The sequence below is a fragment of the Rhinopithecus roxellana genome, chromosome 4 (genome assembly GCF_007565055.1).
Source record: "Rhinopithecus roxellana isolate Shanxi Qingling chromosome 4, ASM756505v1, whole genome shotgun sequence".
Lineage (NCBI taxonomy): Eukaryota > Metazoa > Chordata > Mammalia > Primates > Cercopithecidae > Rhinopithecus > Rhinopithecus roxellana.
The window spans coordinates 85,226,406-85,247,135 of NC_044552.1; the positions used below are offsets into that span (position 1 = coordinate 85,226,406).

General features: G+C 40.7%; 1 protein-coding gene across 2 annotated transcripts in view; it reads left to right on the forward strand.

The window, feature by feature from the left end:
- The window catches only part of KCNQ5 (potassium voltage-gated channel subfamily Q member 5), a 609,909-nt gene that overhangs the window by 584,727 nt on the left and 4,452 nt on the right, over positions 1 to 20,730 (forward strand). For both annotated transcript variants that reach the window (XM_030929123.1, XM_030929124.1), the window contains 2 exons: positions 16,649 to 16,780; positions 18,640 to 18,766. In XM_030929123.1, the coding sequence (XP_030784983.1) occupies positions 16,649 to 16,780; positions 18,640 to 18,766 (259 nt within the window). The remainder of the gene's footprint in view (positions 1 to 16,648; positions 16,781 to 18,639; positions 18,767 to 20,730) is intronic.

Sequence of the window (20,730 nt, forward strand, 5' to 3'; positions counted from 1 at the left end):
GTCAGTTGTCAAGAACTGAATCAAAATACCGTGCAACCTGTTCTTTTTGTGAATATCAACAAAACCACTGATGCAGATTACTCATTATTTTGAAGAGAAATGACCAAGAAACTATCGATTGTGTCTTGCTCTTACCGTCTCTTACTATCTCCATGCAATAATGGTCATGCCTGCTATGTTTCACTTTATGCATCCTTTTCTTTCCCAGGCCAGACTAGCCTTTTAGAGAATCAAATAAATACATGAATAAGGTCCAGGGTGAAAACTCAAAGAAGTCTTTAGTTGAAACTGAAGCCCGACTTTATACTGGTACCATTGGCTAATTCTATCCCCTCCTCCCACCCCCCCTGAAGCTGCTAGGGAGAAGTAGTCCAAGAAACAGGACAGCCTCTCTATACCCTTGAGCAACTCACACTCCCTCTTCAAGCCTCTGTTTCCTCATTGGCAAACTGGGGATGGTAATGGTATTGACTTCATAGGGTTGTAGTAAGGATTAATAAATGAATAAACATTTGCAAAGCACTTAGAACAGTATACACGGTCAGCACTATGTAGATGCTAATATTATTACCCTTGAGTTGTCTGGACTCCTTATGCCTTCCAGCATGCTGTCTCCACTGCCCATCCTCTGCTCTGGGTCAGCCTTTTCCTTTCTGAGCCCCACCCACTCCCATGATGAGTCACATGAGAGGAGCACTTCATTGCCTCTTCTGAAGGATACTCCCATCTTCCAAAACATATACAGCCTCACCTGCTTGCATCTCCTTCACCTGGAAGCACTTGCCATTTTCCCTTTGAAGTTACCTTCCCACCACCTGGGCTGAGAAATTACTCAGAGCTGGAAGAGCAATTTTTTTTTTTTTTTTTTTTTTTTTGAGACAGAGTTTCGCTCTTGTTGCCCAGGCTGGAGTGCAATGGCACGATCTTGGATCACCACAACCTCCACCTCCCAGGTTCAAGCAATTCTCCTGCCTTAGCCTCTCGAGTAGCTGGGATTGCAGACATGCGCCACCACGCCCAGCTAATTTTGTATTCTAAGTAGAGACAGGGTTTCTCCATGTTAGTCAGGCTGGTCTCGAACTCTCGACCTCAGGTGACCCGCCCGCTTCGGCTTCCCAAAGTGCTAGGATTACAGGCATGAGTCACTGTGCCTGGCCTGGAAGAGCAATTTTTTCACCCATGAAGAGCAACCATGAGTCAATGTTCCAAGTAAATTTCACCTCTTTTCTCCTCAGGGTGAGCTTGTTGCCTTCCCAGGCACCCTCTGAAGAAGCAACAGGACAATGAAAGGAAGAAGTTAGCTCTTCCCTCTCCCTCCCTGACCCTCGTCGAGGCCTGATTATAGACTCTTAAAGCTCTTCCCAGGGGTTCAGTGCATGCATCTGAAAAATAGCTCTTGAGTTTCAACTGTGCACCAGGCACAGAGATAAACGTTAACAAGAAAGATGGATCCCTGCTGAGAGTTGTGAGGAGCTACCAGAAAAGTAGAATCGATTACAACGCAGAGCAGCATATTACTACAATGACAGAACTCCAGGACGGTTTAGGCCAACCTATATGGGCACTTTTGGGGAAGGTAGCATTTGGGAAGACTCTAAAAGAAGGAAAAGAAGAAATCTGGTAGATGTGTAGGAACTAGCCGGGTTACTAAGGAGGGTGGTAGAGGATGGGCAGAGAACACTGCAATTGCAAAGAAGCAGAAGTGAAGGTGGCATTAGAAAGTATGAGTGATCGGCCGGGCGCGGTGGCTCAAGCCTGTAATCCCAGCACTTTGGGAGGCCGAGAGGGACGGATCACGAGGTCAGGAGATCGAAACCATCCTGGCTAACACGGTGAAACCCCGTCTCCACTAAAAAAATATGAAAAAAAAAAAACTAGCCGGGCGAGGTGGCGGGTGCCTGTAGTCCCAGCTACTCGGGAGGCTGAGGCAGGAGAATGGCGTGAATCGGGGAGGCAGAGCTTGCAGTGAGCTGAGATCGCGCCACTGCACTCCAGCCTGGGCGACAGAGCGAGACTCTGTCTCAAAAAAAAAAAGGAAGAAAGAAAGAAAGAAAGTATGAGTGACAGTTGAAGGTGGAGAACAAGGATGAGGAGAGTATGGCTGAAGGGAGGTGCAGGAACCCTAAGAATGAACAGGAATGTGGAGGATTCTAAGTACAGAAATGAATTTATCAGATCCGTGCATTAGATGGTTTGGATCTGTGTCCTTGCCCAAATCTCGTGTGGAACTGTAATCCCCAGTGTCGGAGGAGGAGCCTGGTGGGAGGTGATTGGATCATGGGGGCGGATTTCCCCCTTGCTCTTCTCATAATAGCAAGTGAGTTTTCATGAGATTGGTGGTTTAAAAGTGGGTAGCACCTCCCTCCCACTTCTCTCTCTCTCTTCCTGCTGCTCCGGCCACATAAGAAGCCTGCTTCCTTTTTGCCTTCCGCCATGGTTGTAGGTTTCCTGAGGCCTCCCCAGTCATGCTTCCTGCAGAGCCTGCAGAACCATGAGCCAAAGAAACGTCTTTTATTTATAAATTTTTCAGTCTCAGGTATTTCTTTATAGCAGTGCAAGAACAGACTAATACAGTGTTTCGTTTGAAAACTTGGAAAGATGACTCTGATTGCAATGTAAGGAATGTATTGGAAAGAGAGAACTATTATTACAATACCTGGATCTGCTGGGGCCTGAGCTAGGCAGTCATGATGGAGAAGAGTGAAGGATGGATTTCAGATAGGATTTGAATATGTACTGATTGGAGAGGATGGAGGGAAAGAACAGGAGGAATCAAGGATGGCACATCTGGAGGATGGTGAGACAGGCTGGCTTGAGGGGAGATGGTGCATTATTGCGAGTGTTGAGTTCAAGCAGTCACAGCAGGGCCCAACAGGTAGGTGGATCTCTGAATCTGACATCCAGGAGAACAATCTGGAATATGGACAAATTTGGTAGCTGTCAGCACAGAGATAAATGGTTTGCAGAAGTCTCACCCCAGGGAGTAAAAAGAGAAGATGGTCAACACAGAAGTCTAAGGTTCACAAACAGGAGCTGCAAAAGTAAGAATGCTCTGAAGGAGACAGATTCAAAGCAGCCAGACAGATGGAAAACCAGGAGAGTGTGACAGAAGAGGAGCCAGAGGAGGAAAGTGTTTCAAGCAGGAGGCAGATGTTAACGCTGTTAAATGCCGCTAAGAGGTCAAAGAAGATAAAAAATGAGAAGGTGCTTTGAAAGTGGCAACAAGGAGGTCATCCGTGACTTCGGAGAAAAATTCAGTAGAAGGAAAAGGGTTTGAAGCCAGATGGTAAATAGAACACTTTCTTAAATTACCAGAATCTTTCACTCTAATATGAACACAGATGAAGTGTCAAGAATTTCTTTGTAACTAGCAAAGGCTCATCAACTCTTCTAAAATAGCTCAGATCTGATCAGTGAACTGAAGAACCACTAATGACATTTCAGAGTTCCTGAAGTGGGTATGCAAATCAGGCCTCACTGTTACCCTGAGTTGGGTGATAAAGTTTTTCCGTTTTCTTGCCCCTGTGTTCTTCCTGTTCTGAAAGGCATGTATGGGACCATTATCTTCACCATCCCTGAAATGCAGTCTCAGCTGTGAATCCTTCTTACATCTTACTTCATATTTCAGGCAAGAATACTCCGCAAGTAAAGAAGAGGCACATGTTTGCCATTGTGGGTTTTGTTAAATCTACAGGCTGTTTAATCATCACCAGTTCTTAATTTTGCTGATGGCATCTCTGCTATTTTAGCAGAGGTGATGAGTCTTTGTTTGCAAGTCACTATTAAGACATTCTTGACAGTCAATCTATGACATGTTACAGTAAAGGACGCTGCTAAAAGAACATTTTATGGATCATTTAGCACATATCTTTAAAATCAGCTAACTCCCTGGAATGTTCTTTTTGCTTGTTTTTGTTTTGAAGGTAATTACTTGTGGCTACATTTGCTCTGAGGCTATGTTAAAGTAGTGTTTTCACTGAAGATGCACTTACTTTGTAGCATGTGAGATACTAAACCTTTTATTTTACTATAATTTAAACTGAGTTTTCTATTATTTGCTAAAAAATATAGAATCTCCTATTCCATGCTAAAAATATTTTAAAGTAGTCAACATGTATAGTCAATTTATTTATTTACTTATTCATTTCACACTTTAAAATTTATGCAAGATTTTACACTCCTAAGAAAACTAAATCCCTAAATTTAGTCGCCATATCAATGCTTACAAATTCCTGGCAGGAAACACTTCCTCAGATCTGGAAGTTCTTGCTTGGGTTTTACTACTCTTACACTCTTAAAAGAAAATCCAACAAAATCTGCAGGAGGGGTCAGGTGCAGTGGCTCAGGCCTATAAAATTTCAATACTTTGGGAGGCTGAGCTGGGAGGATGGCTTGAGCCCAGGAGTTTGAAACCAACCTGGGAAACATAGCGAGACCCATCTCTGCAAAAATTTATTTATTTATTTATTTATTTATTTGAGGCGGAGTCTCGCTCTGTGGCCCAGGCTGGAGTGCAGTGGCCGGATCTCAGCTCATTGCAAGCTCCGCCTCCCAGGTTTACGCCATTCTCCTGCCTCAGCCTCCTGAGTAGCTGGGACTACAGGCGCCCGCCACCATGCCCAGCTAGTTTTCTGTATTTTTTTTAGTAGAGACGGGGTTTCACCGTGTTAGCCAGGATGGTCTCGATCTCCTGACCTTGTGATCCGCCTGTCTCGGCCTCCCAAAGTGCTGGGATTACAGGCTTGAGCCACCGCGCCCGGCCTACAAACATTTAAAAAAAAAAAAAAAAAAAAAAAAAAAAAAAAAAAAAAAAGCTCTGCAGGAGAGCCTACTAGATCCTGCATATAAAGGACAATAATGGCAAGCATTAGGAGAACAAGTCTACTTTCAGTGGTGGAAACAGTGTGGCCAGAGAATGTCTGAATGTCCTAAGTGAGCCAAATGGAATATCTGCTTGCCCCTACAGTGAGAACATCAGACAGACTGTACACATGTGGAACTAATTTACTTTTCTCTATTAAGAGTTAAAACCAAGAAAATGAGACAAATCAGTGCATCCAGGGACTCCTGGGGTTCCTTAGTCTCGTCTAGTAACCCAATCTAAGATGAAAGAAGAGTGGAGGAATCTTAGGTATATAATTTTATAACTTGCTTTGCAGGTTATAAAACTGTCAGAGTTTGAATACTGTAAACACAAATACAAATCTGTATTATTGAATTATGTTTACGTATTAATAGGAAAACAGCATTAAAAAGTATTCTAAATAACTAACACATATGCGTTCAATAGTGACCCAAATTATCAAGCCCCGCAGCCCTAGTTGTCTGCTGGATTTGTTCCATGATCAATTTCGAGTGAGGACTGCCTCAGGGGAAATTCTGTGATCAAAAGGCTCTGGGTCACCTGAAGGATGAGCCCTGGGGTCCGTGCTTTTAAGACAGATAGATGGTGTATTTCTCATGGAGAGTCAGAAATCAGAAGATAGAATTTTCCAAACTGAAAGAGGGAGTATTTCAGTCTGTTTTCTGATGTTTGTAACAGTATCTGAAACTGAGTAGTATAAAGAAAATGAATTTATTTCTTACAGTTATGGAGGTTGGGAGATCTTAAGGGGGGAGGTGCACCTGGTGAGCGCCTTCTTGTTTGTGGGGACTCTCTGTGGCATCCTGAGGCAGCACACGGCATCACATAGCAAGGGGACTGAGCATGCTAAGTGCTAGCTTAGGTCTCTCTTCCACTTCTTATAAAGCCACCAGTTCCCCTCTCATGATAGCTCATTAATCCATTAATCCATAATTCATTCATACAGACAGAACCCTCACGATCCAATCACCTCTTATAAGTTCCACCCCTCAATACTGCCACTTTGAGCATAAAATTTCAACATGAATTTTGGAGGGGACATTCAAACCATAACAGAGGGATGTGAAATGCATGTCAGTAGTGTAAGTTAACCCAAATAACCACCATAAAGTGAGGGGTTAAAGGAGAGAAACCCACATCCACCCCATAAACATAAGATCAGCAATCACAAGGGGGCCATTCAGCAACCTTCAGAAACTTAATAATATCCCCAGAGATGAGGGTGCAGAGTAGGTGAAGGACTGTCATCTCCTCCAGAAATCATTTCTGATCACCTCTACCAATCTGGGTTAAACACCCCTCTTCTGCATTCCCATATCACCCTGGGCTTCCCAGCACCTTGCACATCACAAAGTGAATTGTAACTGTCTGCCTACTTGTCTGTCTGCCCTACTAGACTGAAAGTGCCCCAGCAATAGGATTTGTTTCTTCATCGCTGTATCCCTGGCGTCTAGCACAGAAGCTGGCATACAGTAGGCACTCAATAAATGTTTGATGAATGAATGAATGGACAAATTCTCGAGTCCCACTCATCAGGCATCACTAGGGGAGGCAGTCACATGGAGCTTATCTAGAGAGCTCCAAGCTCTGGACAAATGAAACTCTCAAATCCTATCAGAGCTCACAGTTGCAGCAACCATTGTCTTGCAGCATGATTGTAGAGAGGAAGAGACTGGGGACCAAATGATCATTGTCATCACATAGGAGACTTCTTTAACTCTGCCAGCTCCCAGCAGTTAACAGTTTGGAGCCTAACACAATACTCAGCACAACGTCATAGATACTCAATGAATATTCATTGAAAGAATGAATGAATCAGTCACTTTAGCACTTCCTTTCCCTTCCAAGGTAATCCTTTGAAAAATTAATGGAACTTCTTAACTACTTCTTGCATGAAACTTCAGACCTCACTCAAGGAAGGGGAGGCATTTGGGTTCTGATTAGAAGTCTGACACCAAGGCATTCTGACGCCATGCCTATGGGTCTGACATGTGCGACTTAGAAGATTTTGCAAACCGGCATGAATCATGATCACTTCTTTGCATGACAGCAGGGATTGTTCCACCTCAAACGCACTCCACCACCACATGCCACCGCCACCCCAATCCTGTCTCTACTCCAGTGGCTTTCAACCTTGGCCACACATTAGCATCACCTGAAAAGTTTTATAAAATCTTTGGACCACGCCCTGGAACAATTAAAACAGAATTTCTGGAGGCAGGACGCAAGCATTTTTTAAAGCTCCCTAGGTGATTCCAAAGAGCAGCCAAGCTTGGGAAGTACTGCTGTCTTGACAGTCAATCAAACTGCCTCTTCAGTTCACAGTTGGCTGAGCCCTCTCCGCCCTGCACATGGTTTGGCTGCTGGCTGGGTCCGTCCATCTGTTTGGTGGTGGCAGCAGTCACTGCTGCTTCTGTTTTCTCATCGTTCTTATCGCTGCATATTCATATGCAATATTTTTACCCAAATTTAGAGGATTGGAATAAGACTTTTGTAAGATTTTAGAACTCATGGCAGCACAACAAATGCACCTACATTTCCTTATAAGTGCACATGTGTTCGTGTGTATATATAGATGTCGTCTACCCAGAGTTTCACTTTGCTTTAGTTATTTTTCATGCTCAGAAAATTGTATGAGCAGACTTCAGTTTCAAGATGATGTACCAGTTTAGGTTTGTGATGAATCTTTTACACCCTCTAGTGGTACTGCTGGGACATGTCAGTTTTGTGCGATAGGTTTATTGGACTCCTAGTCTCTTCATAACCAACAGCATCAAGGGAGACAAACCTTAGGGGTCTTTTGCTCTTTGCTGCTGTATTAGTCCCAGGGATGCAATTTACCCTCATGAAGAAAAGAAGCAGGTATGTGACTTACTCCTCAGGCTTTTGCTGGTCCTCCAAAAGGCTCGTCATAGGTGCTCAATGAATATTCACTGAAAGAATGGATGAATCAGTCACTTCGGCACTCCCTTTCCCTTCTAAGGTAATCTTTTGAAAAATTAGTGGAACTTCTTAACTACTTCTTGCATGAAACTTCAGACCTTTCTCAAGGAAGGAGAGACATACTAAAAACAGGACATTCACTTAGCAAAAGTTTATTGAACACTTACTATGTGCCAGACACATGTGAGTAAAAAGAACCATATCATATCAAAGTGTCTTTTCATTGTTGTTATTTCATGAAAGTATTAAGATCTTAATGTTAAGACAATAGAGGAACCTTATGATTAAGAGCTCAAAGCTGGAGCCAAACTGGTTCACATGCTAATTCCACAATTACTGGATGTTTAACATCAGGCAAGTTACTTAACCCCTCTGTGCCTCAGTTTCTTTATCTGCAAAATGGAGATGGCAATAGTACCCTTATCATAGAATTATACTATAAAGTGCTATCTAATATTATTATCATTTTAATCATTAAATGTATCTTAAAGTTCCTAATTTAACTCTAGAATGATTTGCCCAGACATTCTTTCTAGTAGGAAATACACAAGTCATACCAAACTTTTTTTGTAAGCATGTAAGAGGCCACCAAGGTCTTCTGCTTCTTCTCCAGGCCAGTTCATGGACTTTCATTTATTCCTGGCTTCAGGGCACTTTCTCTTAGCTCTTCTTACCTAAACCAGGGGTCAGCAAACTATAGCCAGGGGATCAAAATCTAACCCAAGGGGCTTGTTTTTAGAAATAAAGTTTTATTGAAATGTAGTTACACTCATTCATTTATTTATTGTCCTATGGCTGCTCGCATGCTACAGTGGCTGACTTGAGTAGTTTCAGCGGAGACCGTACAACCCACAAAGCATAAAATATTTACACCTGGCCCTTTATAGAAGAAGTTTTTGGGCCCTTGTCTAGACTCTGAGTTGCTCTGGACTTGCTCCCAGCTGTGTTTAGAGATTAAGACACAGAAGATTTGGGCTAGCCTATGTGAGAATTAAGCATGAAACCAGATTTCACTCTTCTACCTGCCAACAAGGACTCCCCTACTCCCCTGGTCTCCCCACCACCCCCATTATCCTGTAGTTAAAGCCCTTAGTATATGAAATGCAAGTCTTATGGAAAAAAATTGAAGAATTGAAAGACTTTTAGAATTCATAGTTCAATAGCTACTTTGAGACATTTTCCTCAATTTTCAGCACCCACATATTTTTCCTGGTATCTAGAATTATTGAACTCTGAGCTTCCTTGCTCCCTGCAAATAACTAGATAATGGCCTACTCTCTCCTCTTCTCAAAGGCTAATTGGGTAGCTTTTTGCTCATGATATACCTTGGGAATATATTGTATATCTATATTGCTGGCAAATATACCTTGTAAAGCAAAACTAACAGACTCCAATGAGACTGATGTATATATCCTACAAAATGAGGTAAAGTAAGCAGACAGCCCCTAAAATTTGTGATAAAAGGTAAAACATTACAATTATTGGAGGTGGGTAACCCATATTAGCCATGGACTGATTCCCAGAAGGGACCCTATGAGAGAATGCAGATGGCCAGGTTGAAAGGCAGATGTATTCCAAGCATGGGATCCCCTCTGGAAAGACAAGGACAGAGATGAATAGATGAATAAATGACTAACGTGGCTTTGGATTCATTTGCGTGAGACTGTCAGAGCATAGAAGGCACAGTAGGAGGTCAGACCCATAGACAGCCTAAACATTCTCCTTAATGTTTACAAGATTGCCTGCCTGGGACTCACTCTGTGATGTAGCACCATGAGTGGAATGGTAAAAATGTGGACCTTGGCATCTGCAGTAACCTTGTTCTTACTAGTTCTGTGACCTTGAACGGGTAACTCAACCTCCTGACCTTTACTTGACCCAGATGTCAAAAGTGGAAAATTCTTAGAGTTTTAAGTTGACAGAATGCAGGTAAAGTGCTTAGCATCCAGCTAAAGCCATCCAGCCAGGCACAACTCCTGAAGACCCACTCAACATTAAGTTGAAGAGAGCAAGATCTATGTCTTGCTCAACTTTGTGTCCCCGCCATCCAGCTCTGTGTCCGGCAGATGGATAGTGGGTGCCCAGGTTAAGTTCATTGCATCATAAAGACAGAAGCAGATCCAGGCATTCCAATGATGGATGACCAGAGAAATAAGAAAATGCTGCAGGGGTCAAGGAGGACAATACTAAATACTCAGAGATGCTTTCTCAAACTTAGCTTAGACACAAATTTTCCTCTCTCTACCTTCTATTTTGATCATGAAAATCATGTACAGTCCTGGAAGAAGTGAGAGGGGATTGGGTAGAAAGAGGGAGGCTGAGATAATTGAATAATGTAAACATGTCAAGTTACGTGACCCCGCTGACCAGGCATCTTCATTCACAGAGTGTGATGGCTAAAACAGTTAGGAGCCCCAGAGAGCATCCCTCACACCTGGTCCTGCTTAGAGCAAGCCAGGCACACATGATGTTTGGAAGCACTGATAGCAATCTCCTAGAAATGAAAAACTGAGATTGTATTCTTTGTAGACTCTAGCCACATGTTTTCTATTGTTTTCTTGATGGTCTTATAATACTATAAATTTCATTCAACCAATATAATTCCATCCCAACAAGCTCTTCCCTCTTCCCTGGACAGTTTTGTTTTGCTATTAGGTCTTTCTTTACATTTGCTGCTTATCACGTTGCAGTATTATGTATTCCTTGACTTCCACTGTTCTTGCCTTTCTTCTTATTTCCTCATAATGATATCTTGTTGCTTGTAATGCAGTTTCTTTGTATGATCCTAATTACATTAGCAATCTAAGGGAAAAGAATATTATGTTTTCATGATTTTCAGTAGCAGTTCTATTTAAATGACTTTTCTGAACCACACATCGTCCTAACTATTGAATGAATGAACATTTATTTTACTTTAGAAAGTTTCTTTATTCATAGAGGAAACTCAGAGGCTTATGCTCTTTCTGAAATGTACCTGAAGAACTTAAATCTATTCTAAGGCTTTCTTTTTTAGAAGATCCATACAAGAGTCCACCTTGTAACAGAACACAAGCATCTTTGAACTATGGAATAGCAAATCGTCATTTATTTCTTCAGCTAGCATTTAATAAACTCTCTAATACTTGCCAGGGATTATGCACATGCTAAAGTAAAAAGCACAGTTCCTGGCATGAATGAATTCCAGTGGGTGAGACACACTGCCACAGATTTAGCTACATCACAGTGCATTTGAAAGCACAGAGAAAGACCATCTACCCCAGTGGGGGTAGTTAGGAAAGATTTCCTAGAGCACTTGGTGCTTGAGCTGAATCTGGAACAATTAGCATTTCAGGTAGAGTGCAAAGAGACAGAATCCTGATGAATGGGCACATTGGTGACAGAAAAATCCAGATGGGCTGGAGAGTGGGCAGCATGCAGAGGAATGACTAGAGATGAGCATTTGGAGAGAGAAGCAGGGAGCTCTCACCATTCACTACCCTCTTCCCTCTAGAGCTGCCCGAAGTCTCCAGTAGAGCTTCTAAACAAATAAACCTCCCATGTTCATTAAACTCGGGGCCAAGTGTTGGAATATCAAGAGTAGAAGACATAATCCCTGCATTCGAGGGTCTTACATGGTCTAGTGGAGGAAGCTAGTATATGAGCAAATAATTATAGTGTGGTGTGTTAGATACTAAGCTAGAGGTTAATAGAGAAAAGATCAACTGTTTTGTTGGAATCATAAAAATGTCCATGAAAGAAGTAAGCTTTTTTTGAGACAAGGTCTCACTCTGTTACCCAGGCTGGAGTGCAGTGGCAAGACTGTGGAGGCTCACTGCAGCCTCGACCTCCTGGACTCAAGTGATCCTCCCACCTCAGCCTCCCAAGTAGCTGGGAGCATAGGCATGTGCCATCATGCATGGTTAATTTTTTATTCTTTGTAGAGACGGGGGTCTCACTATGTTGCCCAGGCTGGTCTCAAACTCCTAGGCTCAAGCAATCCTCCCTTCTCAGCCTCCCAAAGTGCAGTGATTACACGTGTAAGCCACTGCACCTGGCCAAAAGAAGTGACTTTAAAGCAAATTCTTGAAAACACAGCAGGATTTCAGGAAAAAGAAATAGCAAATGGAAGTAGTTGAAGTTTATAATTGATTGGCTAGTGTTTTTGTGGACCTATACATACTTTATTGTTGCTGGAACCTAAAGTTCCAAGGAGGAAGTGGAAGGTGATGAGGCAAGAGAGACAGACAGAGGCCAATTTAAAAACAGCCATATAGGATACGCTTCTAGGGAGTTTGATGTTTATCCTATAGGCCATGAAAAACTAATGAAAGACTTTAGAAGGGAGGCAATATGCCCTTACTTGCATTTTGAAAGGTTTGTTCTTTCTAAGGCTATAGCAGCAGAGATACAAATGAGGGGACAGCTTTGAGAGCTATTAGGACATGCCTGGTCTTCTTTTAACAAAAGTAAAATGACAGGGTCATCATTCTTTATATAAATTATTGATTTCAAAAATATCTACAGGCCAGGTGCAGTGGCTCATGCTTGTAATCCCAGCACTTTGGGAAGCCAAGGCAGACGGATCACATGAGCTCAGGAGTTTGAGACCAGCCTGGGCAACATAGGGAGACCCCTATCTCTACAAAAAATATAAAAATTAACCGGTGTAGGGGTATGTCCTTGTAGGTCCAGCTACTCAGGAGGCTGAGATGGGAGGATTGGCAGATCTGGGAGGTCAAGGCTGAAGTGAGCCATGATTGTGCCACTGCACTCCACCCGGCATGACAGAATGAGAGTGAGACCTTGTCTCAAAAAAAAGAAGAAGAAAAAAAGAAAGTCTATGCTTTTAAACGTTCCCTCCACACTTACAAACCATAGAACCTGATTTAGAACTTTCATATCTCACTTCAAATCTCTTTAATGTTTTTGTTTTCAATCCACAACACAGCCAGTTGAGAAGATCTATTTGATCTCCATCTTCAAAAACTTAATTCTGATAAGTAAGTTTTTTTAGCCTCAATAATACACTGGCAAATGCTGAACAACCAGCTCTTCTGGAGAAGGAAACCCTGATATGCATTGTTTGCCAATTTCTGTAGTGTAAATACTCCTGTCGTAGCTGTTTTCAAGCTACCAATGTGACATCACTGAGCAGGAGTTGAGAAGACGGGCAATATTACATTATTAGGTAGAATTTCCATGTTACAGACACAATAGAGGTGAACAACTCAAGAGCATAGACAGTAATATACAGTAAAATAATTAGGAAATGGTGAGGTTTGAGTACATATTACCTTTGTTTTTAATATAATGTACTTGATTGTAAGTCTATATAATCTAATTTTTAGTAATAGCTGTATTTAATAACCGCCAAAATTCTTTTTTTTTAAATACTAGTTCTAGGGTACATGTACACAACATACAGGTTTGTTACATAGGTATACATATGCCATGTTGGTTTGCTGCACCCATTAACTCATCATTTACATTAGGTATTTCTCCTAATGTTATCCCTCCCCCTCCCGGCCACCCCACCACAGGCCCCGGGGTGTGATGTTCCCCGTCCTGTGTCCAAGTGTTCTCATTGTTCAATTCCCACCTATGAGTGAGAACATGCGGTGTTTAATAACCACCAAAATTCTTAAAAGTAGTCAGTGCTTGGGAGTCAATGCAAGCTTGCTCAAGGCATCACTGCACATACTCCTCTTTTCTAAATAATTGAAATGATATTTATTAATCCAATTTTCACTATTTAATTCTCATACATAAAGTAGAAAAATCTGTAGGCAAAGCACTGGAGAAAAGGTAATACCACCTGAGGAGTGGTATGATGTATAAAAATAAATGATAAACCCATTAAGGGTTTTAAAATCTACTCTGTTTTGCATACTTATCATTATGTGAGTGTATTGAAATAACGTAAAAGATAATCAGTTTCATTTTTAGTATTGATCAAAATTATAAGCCATAGATTTTAATTTTAACTTTAGCTAGCTAGCTCATAAATAGTAAATTATGTAAGTAAAAAATGAAATTATTTAAGGCCTGCATAAACTATGACTGTGTGAGTGCTAGAGTGCAATATTATCTATCAAATGCCTTCAAAATGTACTTTCTGTTAAAACATCTCTGAAAGGAAAACAGAAAAGCAACAAGCAACTTTAGATGAATTATCTGAAAGAGTTCACATAACATCCCACCAAGAAACAATGGCAGATCCCCATTAGGGCAAAAAAGGTAGTTGGAAGTATGTGGGTTCACATCTGAGCAGACGCGTCCCAAACCACAAATGTCTGAGCTACAGCCAGAGAGAACACACTGATATATGCTGTAGCTTGTCCCTCTTATACCACCATAGGAAAAAAAGAACTGCCAAAGATCCCACTCAGACTTCTCAATTCTCCAGAATTGATGCCATGGGAAAACCAGGAGGTAATGTGGGAGTGGGAACCAGACAGATCTGGGTGGAATCCTAGTTTTGCCTCATACCAGTTGCTTGTTTTGGGGGGCAAGTCACTTAAGTTCTTTGAACCTCAGTTTCCCAAAATATAAATAGGAGAAGGGAATATCTTATCAAGTGCTATTGAAGACATACAAAGTACTTCACATAACAAGTGGTAGACAGATGTTATGAAAACACAATCACACAACAACAATAAAACCACCTTGGGATGTATGAAGATGGTTTTCCTTTTTTCCTGCCCACCCAGGCATCATTAGCTGCTTTGAAGATAGCAAAGAAGGGTTCTAGGCTGTTAGATTAGCTCTTCTGGTTTTATTCTTAATATGACTCAGGTTAGAGAATCTTCTCTTTATCTCTTTCTTTCCTTCCTCCTCTTATTCAACAAATATTTTTTACTGTGTCAGAAACTGTGCTAAGCTCTAAGCACACAATGTTCAGGAAGAATAGTAACAGGCATAGTAGAAGTGGTAACAACAATAGCTAACTTTTATTAAGCACTGACTGTTGAATAAAAGACATCTAGGCCAGGCTCAGTGGTTCACGCCTGTAATCCGAGCATTTTGGGAGGCCAACACGGGCAGATCATGAGGTCACAAGTTCGAGACCAGCCAGGCCAATGTGGTGAAACCCTGTCTCTACTAAAGATAAAAAAAATTAGCCAGGTGTGGTGGCACGTACCTGTAATTCCCAGCTACTCGGGAGGCTGAGGCAGGAGAATTGCTTGAACCTGGGAGGTGGAAATTGCAGTGAGCCGAGATCACACCATGCACTCCCGCCTGGATGACAGGGTGAGACTCCAACTCAAAAAAAAAAAAAAAAAAAAAAAAAAAAAAAAAAAAGACATCCATGTCTGCCTTTACCTAATTGACAGTCTGGTATAGGGAAACATATTTACATAATCGCTCAGGACCAGAAATTTCACATGTAACGTATTTTTCTCAGTTTTTTTTAATACAGGACACTAAGGCTGTATGAAACCTAAATGCTGGTAAACCAATTTGGAACCAAAGCTCAATACTAAGAAGTTAAATTAAAATTATTCCTTACTTTCTGCTGAATAATTTTGCTTAAATGTTTTTGGGGGCAAAATACAAAACCTATACTGAATAAAGAAGAGATTGGTGAAAAATATGTGGTTAGAGAAAGGGAGTAAGAATATTATAGATAAGTGATTCAGGAATAATTAGGATATAATTAATTGAAAGTTAATAATACAATTGCAAGGTAGGGTTTAGGCTTTTTAACCTAGAAAACAATTAGGATTCCTGAAATCAGCTGTCACCTAAGATAGGCAATGGACGTTTTCTTTTTAAACTTTGCATTTGTTCCTAATCTTCCCACTTTCCACCAAGTGACAACAAATTTTGTCTCTTAGTGACTGATTCCCAGCCTGGGATCTACAAGTGTAGTAATGGAAGTCTATGGGCCATTTAATAGTTGAAAAACACCAACAGGTTTACATTTACCTGCAATAAGGCTACACAAACTAATTCAAATGGTATGTTTCTCGGCTTTCATCAGAAATTGCATCAAGTTATTGCAGGAACTAGTTATCTTAGGCAGATTAGCTATTGATGGCATCATGGAATTTGTTGATGAAATATCGTTTTAAAAGATGGGGCCCATGTTGCGGGAGGTACTGTAATAAGAGGTCTCTGGTTCTGAAAAGCTTAGGCTCCCTAGTTTAGTTAAGAAATATGTTATGGCAGGGACTGGTGGCTCATGCCTGTAGTCCCAGCACTTGGGGAGGCTGAGGCAGGAGGACTGCTTGAGCCCAAGAGTTAGAGCCTGGGCAACATAGTGAGACCTCATCTCAAAACAAAAACAAAAATAAAAAAAAAGTGTATTATGTTTAAAACAAAAAGAACTTGGCTAGTTAATCCAGCAGTATTCTGCAGGAATAATTTATGAGGGAAAAAAACGCAAATTTCCATATTAATGTGCATTTCCCTAGAGAGAACAGAGTGTTTTGCAAACACATTTGTATCTCAAAAATGCATGTAGTTCCATAAAAGACCATTTTAACAGCCTTTATATTTTTTAAGGGATGTTATTACTAGGTGTTATATCTTGGACTTCTAGAGATCACATGGAAAAGTTAGAATTGCATTTTGACTTTAACTTTCATTCAGGGTTTCAATGGACATTAAAAAGGCATAACACTTAGTGTTCAGCCTCTTTTTTAGTGCGTTTTTCTATTCTTAAGGTGTGTCTCACATGAGATGTTCTTAAATTGTCCACTGTAATCTCAGTCTTTTATATTACACATCTGCAGAAGCCAAAAATAATTTGATGCATGACTTCTCCCCCCAGAGTTTCTTATTATATTTACTGGTAAACTATTTTGGTAACTTATATTAACAGTTATAAAGATTAATATGTAATATGTTCTCATACAGAATTATGAAATTTCATGTTGCAAAACGGAAGTTTAAGGAAACATTACGTCCATATGATGTAAAAGATGTCATTGAACAATATTCTGCTGGTCATCTGGACATGTTGTGTAGAATTAAAAGCCTTCAAACACGGTAAGCAATGAAAATGTCATTCCTTGTAAAGGAATGGGCATAGACACTATCTAGGAAGAACTTCTCTTTAGTAGAGTAAGCCTCCGAACTCCATATTTTTAATTCATTTTTAGTGGGCAAATGGAATTTGCTTTTAACATTGATTTTATTTTGCTTTTAACATAGATATAACTCAGGCATTCAGAGCATCCAACTGTCTCGTTTTCCTCATCTGTAAAAATGGAAAGAAAGTTAGTTCTTGCCTCATAGGGTTGTCATGAGGATTGAATGAGTTAATGCATGTAATTCATAACATGTAACAGACCTGGCACTGTGTCTAATAAACATCAATGGTTGTTGCTGATGTTTGAATTATTACCGCTGCCCCTAAATTATCTAAATTCCATTTATTATCTAAATTCTAATCATCCTTTGGGAATAACGTAGTATTTCTCCTTCATTAAGTTTCATCCAACCATCCAACCTGTGAAGACAGGCCTTTCTCTGACCTTTATACAGTGGTAGAGTCTACTGCAGAGCACAAGAGCACTCAGAATCTTGGTGTGCTGGGCCAAAGTTGAGACTTGGCCCTTGTGTTGTTTCCTGGTCGCAAGTGTGTTCACCTTGCTCTGGGCTAAGATTGAGCTCTTTCCTTCATTCATGTCCTGTATGGCTCTAGATATATAGTATCCTTCTAGTAGCATCTTACTGAGTGATTAAAAGAAATGAATTCCATATGTTAATTCCAACCACATATAGTTGATTGTGATTATCTCAAAGCCAAAATATTTAGTAAGTTCAGTTTTTGAAGAGCCTTGCTTTATTATCAGCACAAATCACCAGCATTTTTGATTGTATAGTGCCCAAAATGCAAGGACTGAGTCTTGAACTTTTTTTATGTCCTCACAGCACACTTAGCCCAGTGTGAGGCATAGAATGGGCCCTTAGTAAAATACCTGTTCATCAATTGCTATAGAAATAACAATTTGTTAACTCATTCAGCAGGTAATTATTGAGCCCATCGTGTGTGCCAGGACCTGTGGACATCCAGAGACTGATAAAATAATGACCCAGACCTTGTAGTTTGCAGTTTACTAGATTAGAGGTCATGGCAGGAAGTGAGTACTGCCTATGTTTCTCTGCAGACAAAGTAAACTGGAAAATTGTCAATACTCTTGATAATTCAATTCTAAACATATACAAAAAAAGAAAAAAGTGATTCTCATTTAGGCCGATCAAGTTTTCTTGGAAATTGCTTTAATTCATTCTGTAACATCTGTAACATGACCAGAGATTGTGGTCATATTACAATCTCTGCCTAGATGGCCATGGCCTTCTAAGTTCTTTAATAAAACTGTTTATGATTCCCAAGGTTTTATAAAGTTGAACTGCTACAGAATTTATAGAACCAATCTTGGGTTTCTAGCTCATGTATTTTCTCCAACTTGAATTCCAAAAGAAAAAGACCATAGCTTTCTTATCTGCTCATCTTTCACATATGTACAATAAATGCTCATAGACTAATCTGTTCTAGTAATGTAAGATAACTGTAGTTATGATTTTTGTCATATTTTGAAATGGTTAAATTCAGGAACTGCCTAATCAGAGGTAGAAACATATTACTTTGTAGTTTAGGACACTTTTACTTCAGAAGATCACTCGTAAGTGATTTCATCTTGGACTAGAATAATGAGAAAATTAATCTCATGTGTAATCTCATGTTAAAATAAGCATATCAACTGGAAGAAGTTCTTTCTTATTTCATCTTACGTAAATTGAAGATAACTGTATTTAATTTTTTTTTCCCAAAACTCTTCATTCTGGCCTAGGGCAATCTCCACCTTCAGCCCTCATAATCAGATCTCCTCTTTCTCTGATAGTGTTGATCAAATTCTTGGAAAAGGGCAAATCACATCAGATAAGAAGAGCCGAGAGAAAATAACAGCAGAACATGAGACCACAGATGATCTCAGTATGCTCGGTCGGGTGGTCAAGGTTGAAAAACAGGTACAACTCCATTACGCTGAGTAACTTTTTAGCCAGAATGTTTTAAATCAAAATGTATTGCCGGGCGCGGTGGCTCACGCCTGTAATCCCAGCACTTTGGGAGGCCGAGGCGGGCGGATCACGAGGTCAGGAGATCGAGACCATCCTATCCTGGCTAACACGATGAAACCCCGTCTCTATTAAAAATACAAAAAATTAGCCGGGCGTGGTGGTGCGTGCCTGTAGTCCCAGCTACTCGGAGGCTGAAGCAGGAGAATGACGTGAACCCAGGAGGCGGAGCTTGCAATGAGCCGAGATGGTGCCACTGCACTCCAGCCTGGGTGACAAAGCGAGACTCCGTCTCAAAAAACAATAAAAATAAATAAATTTTATTATAGGCAATTGTATGTATTACAGTGATTATTTTAAAATAAATAAAATAACAAAATAGTGAATAAAATTAAATGTTCTTTGTGTGTAGGTAGTGCTCTCTGAAATACTTTGGATTTCCATTTAAGGAATAGAAAATTTCATCTCATCAATTAATAGTTAATTGGAACCAGCTGTAGATTTCTAATAGTTGAAAATTGTTTAAAAATAACAAAGATCTATTCTTCATTTGTGTTTTGGTTGTTTTTATTGTTTCTTTTTTAGGTCACTACTTTTCTCTTTTTTTTTTTTTTTTTTTGAGAGAGTCTCACTCTACTGCCCAGGCTGGAGTGTAGTGGCGTGCTCCCGGCTCACTGCAAACTTCGCCTCCCGGGTTCAAGTGATTCTTGTGCCTCAGCCTCCCAAGTAGATGGGATTACAGGCATGTGCCACCACGCCCAGCTAATTTTTGTATTTTTAGTAGAGACAGGTTTCACCATGTTGGCCAGGCTTGTCTCAAACTCCTGACCTCAGGTGATCCACCTGCCTCGGCCTCCCAAAGTGCTGGGATTACAGGCGTGGGCCACAGCACTCAGCAGGTCACTCCTTTTAAAAATAAAACAAGGCCAGGTGTGGTGGCTCATGCCTGTAATCCTAGCACTTTTGGAGGCCGAGGCGGGCAGATCACAAGGTCAGGAGTTCAAGACCAACCTGACCAACATGGTGAAACTCCGTCTCTACTAAAAATAAAATAAAATAAATAAAACCTTATTGTAATTCTGATGACACATTGAATGTTTGTTAACCTCGAGTCTGTTGTATCTTCATATAAAAAGACAATTTTCCAGAAATCAAATGGCTCCCCCAATTTAATCAAAAATACTTCATGTATTAATTCTGGAGCATTTTGTACCTTTTTTTTTTTTTATGTACCTTTAAATTCAGAATCACCTAGAGTGATACTTAAGGTCTTGATTTCATTATAGAATAAGTTCCTTACTAGACTTCTGTAGTTTCAGAATGTCTTCATAGAGGAGACTTAGGAAAGACAATCTGGCGTGAATGGGAAGTCTTTTTTTTTTTTTTTTCCAGACAGGGACTTCTCTGTCACTCAGGCTGGAGTGCAGTGCACAATCATGGCTCACTGCAGCCTCTACCTCCTGGGCTCAGTCAATCCTCCCAATTCAGTCTTCCTAGTAGCTGGGACTACGGGCAAGCACCACCACACCCGGCTGATTTTTGTATTATTTTTGGTAGAGACGAGGTCTCGCCATGTTGCCCAGGCTGGTCTCAAACTCCTGGGCTCAAGTGATTCTCCTGCCTCAGTCTCCCAAAGTGCTGGCATTACAGGCGTGAGCTACTGCACCCAGCCTGGAATGGAAAGTCTTAAAGTTGCATTTTTATAGTGCTTATATGACTTTTGAGAGGCACTATTTAAAGAAGTGGCAGCGGGAGAGATGCTAATAAAGACTATATAGAAGCCAAAGTGTCCCTGTCTTCCTAAGTCCTCCTCTGGCCCCATCATTGCTAAATGCTACATTCACTAAGGGTCAAGACTGCATCGTACTTTATGTTCAATATTTCTTTAAATGTGTTGGCACACCTTGGCTTCATTT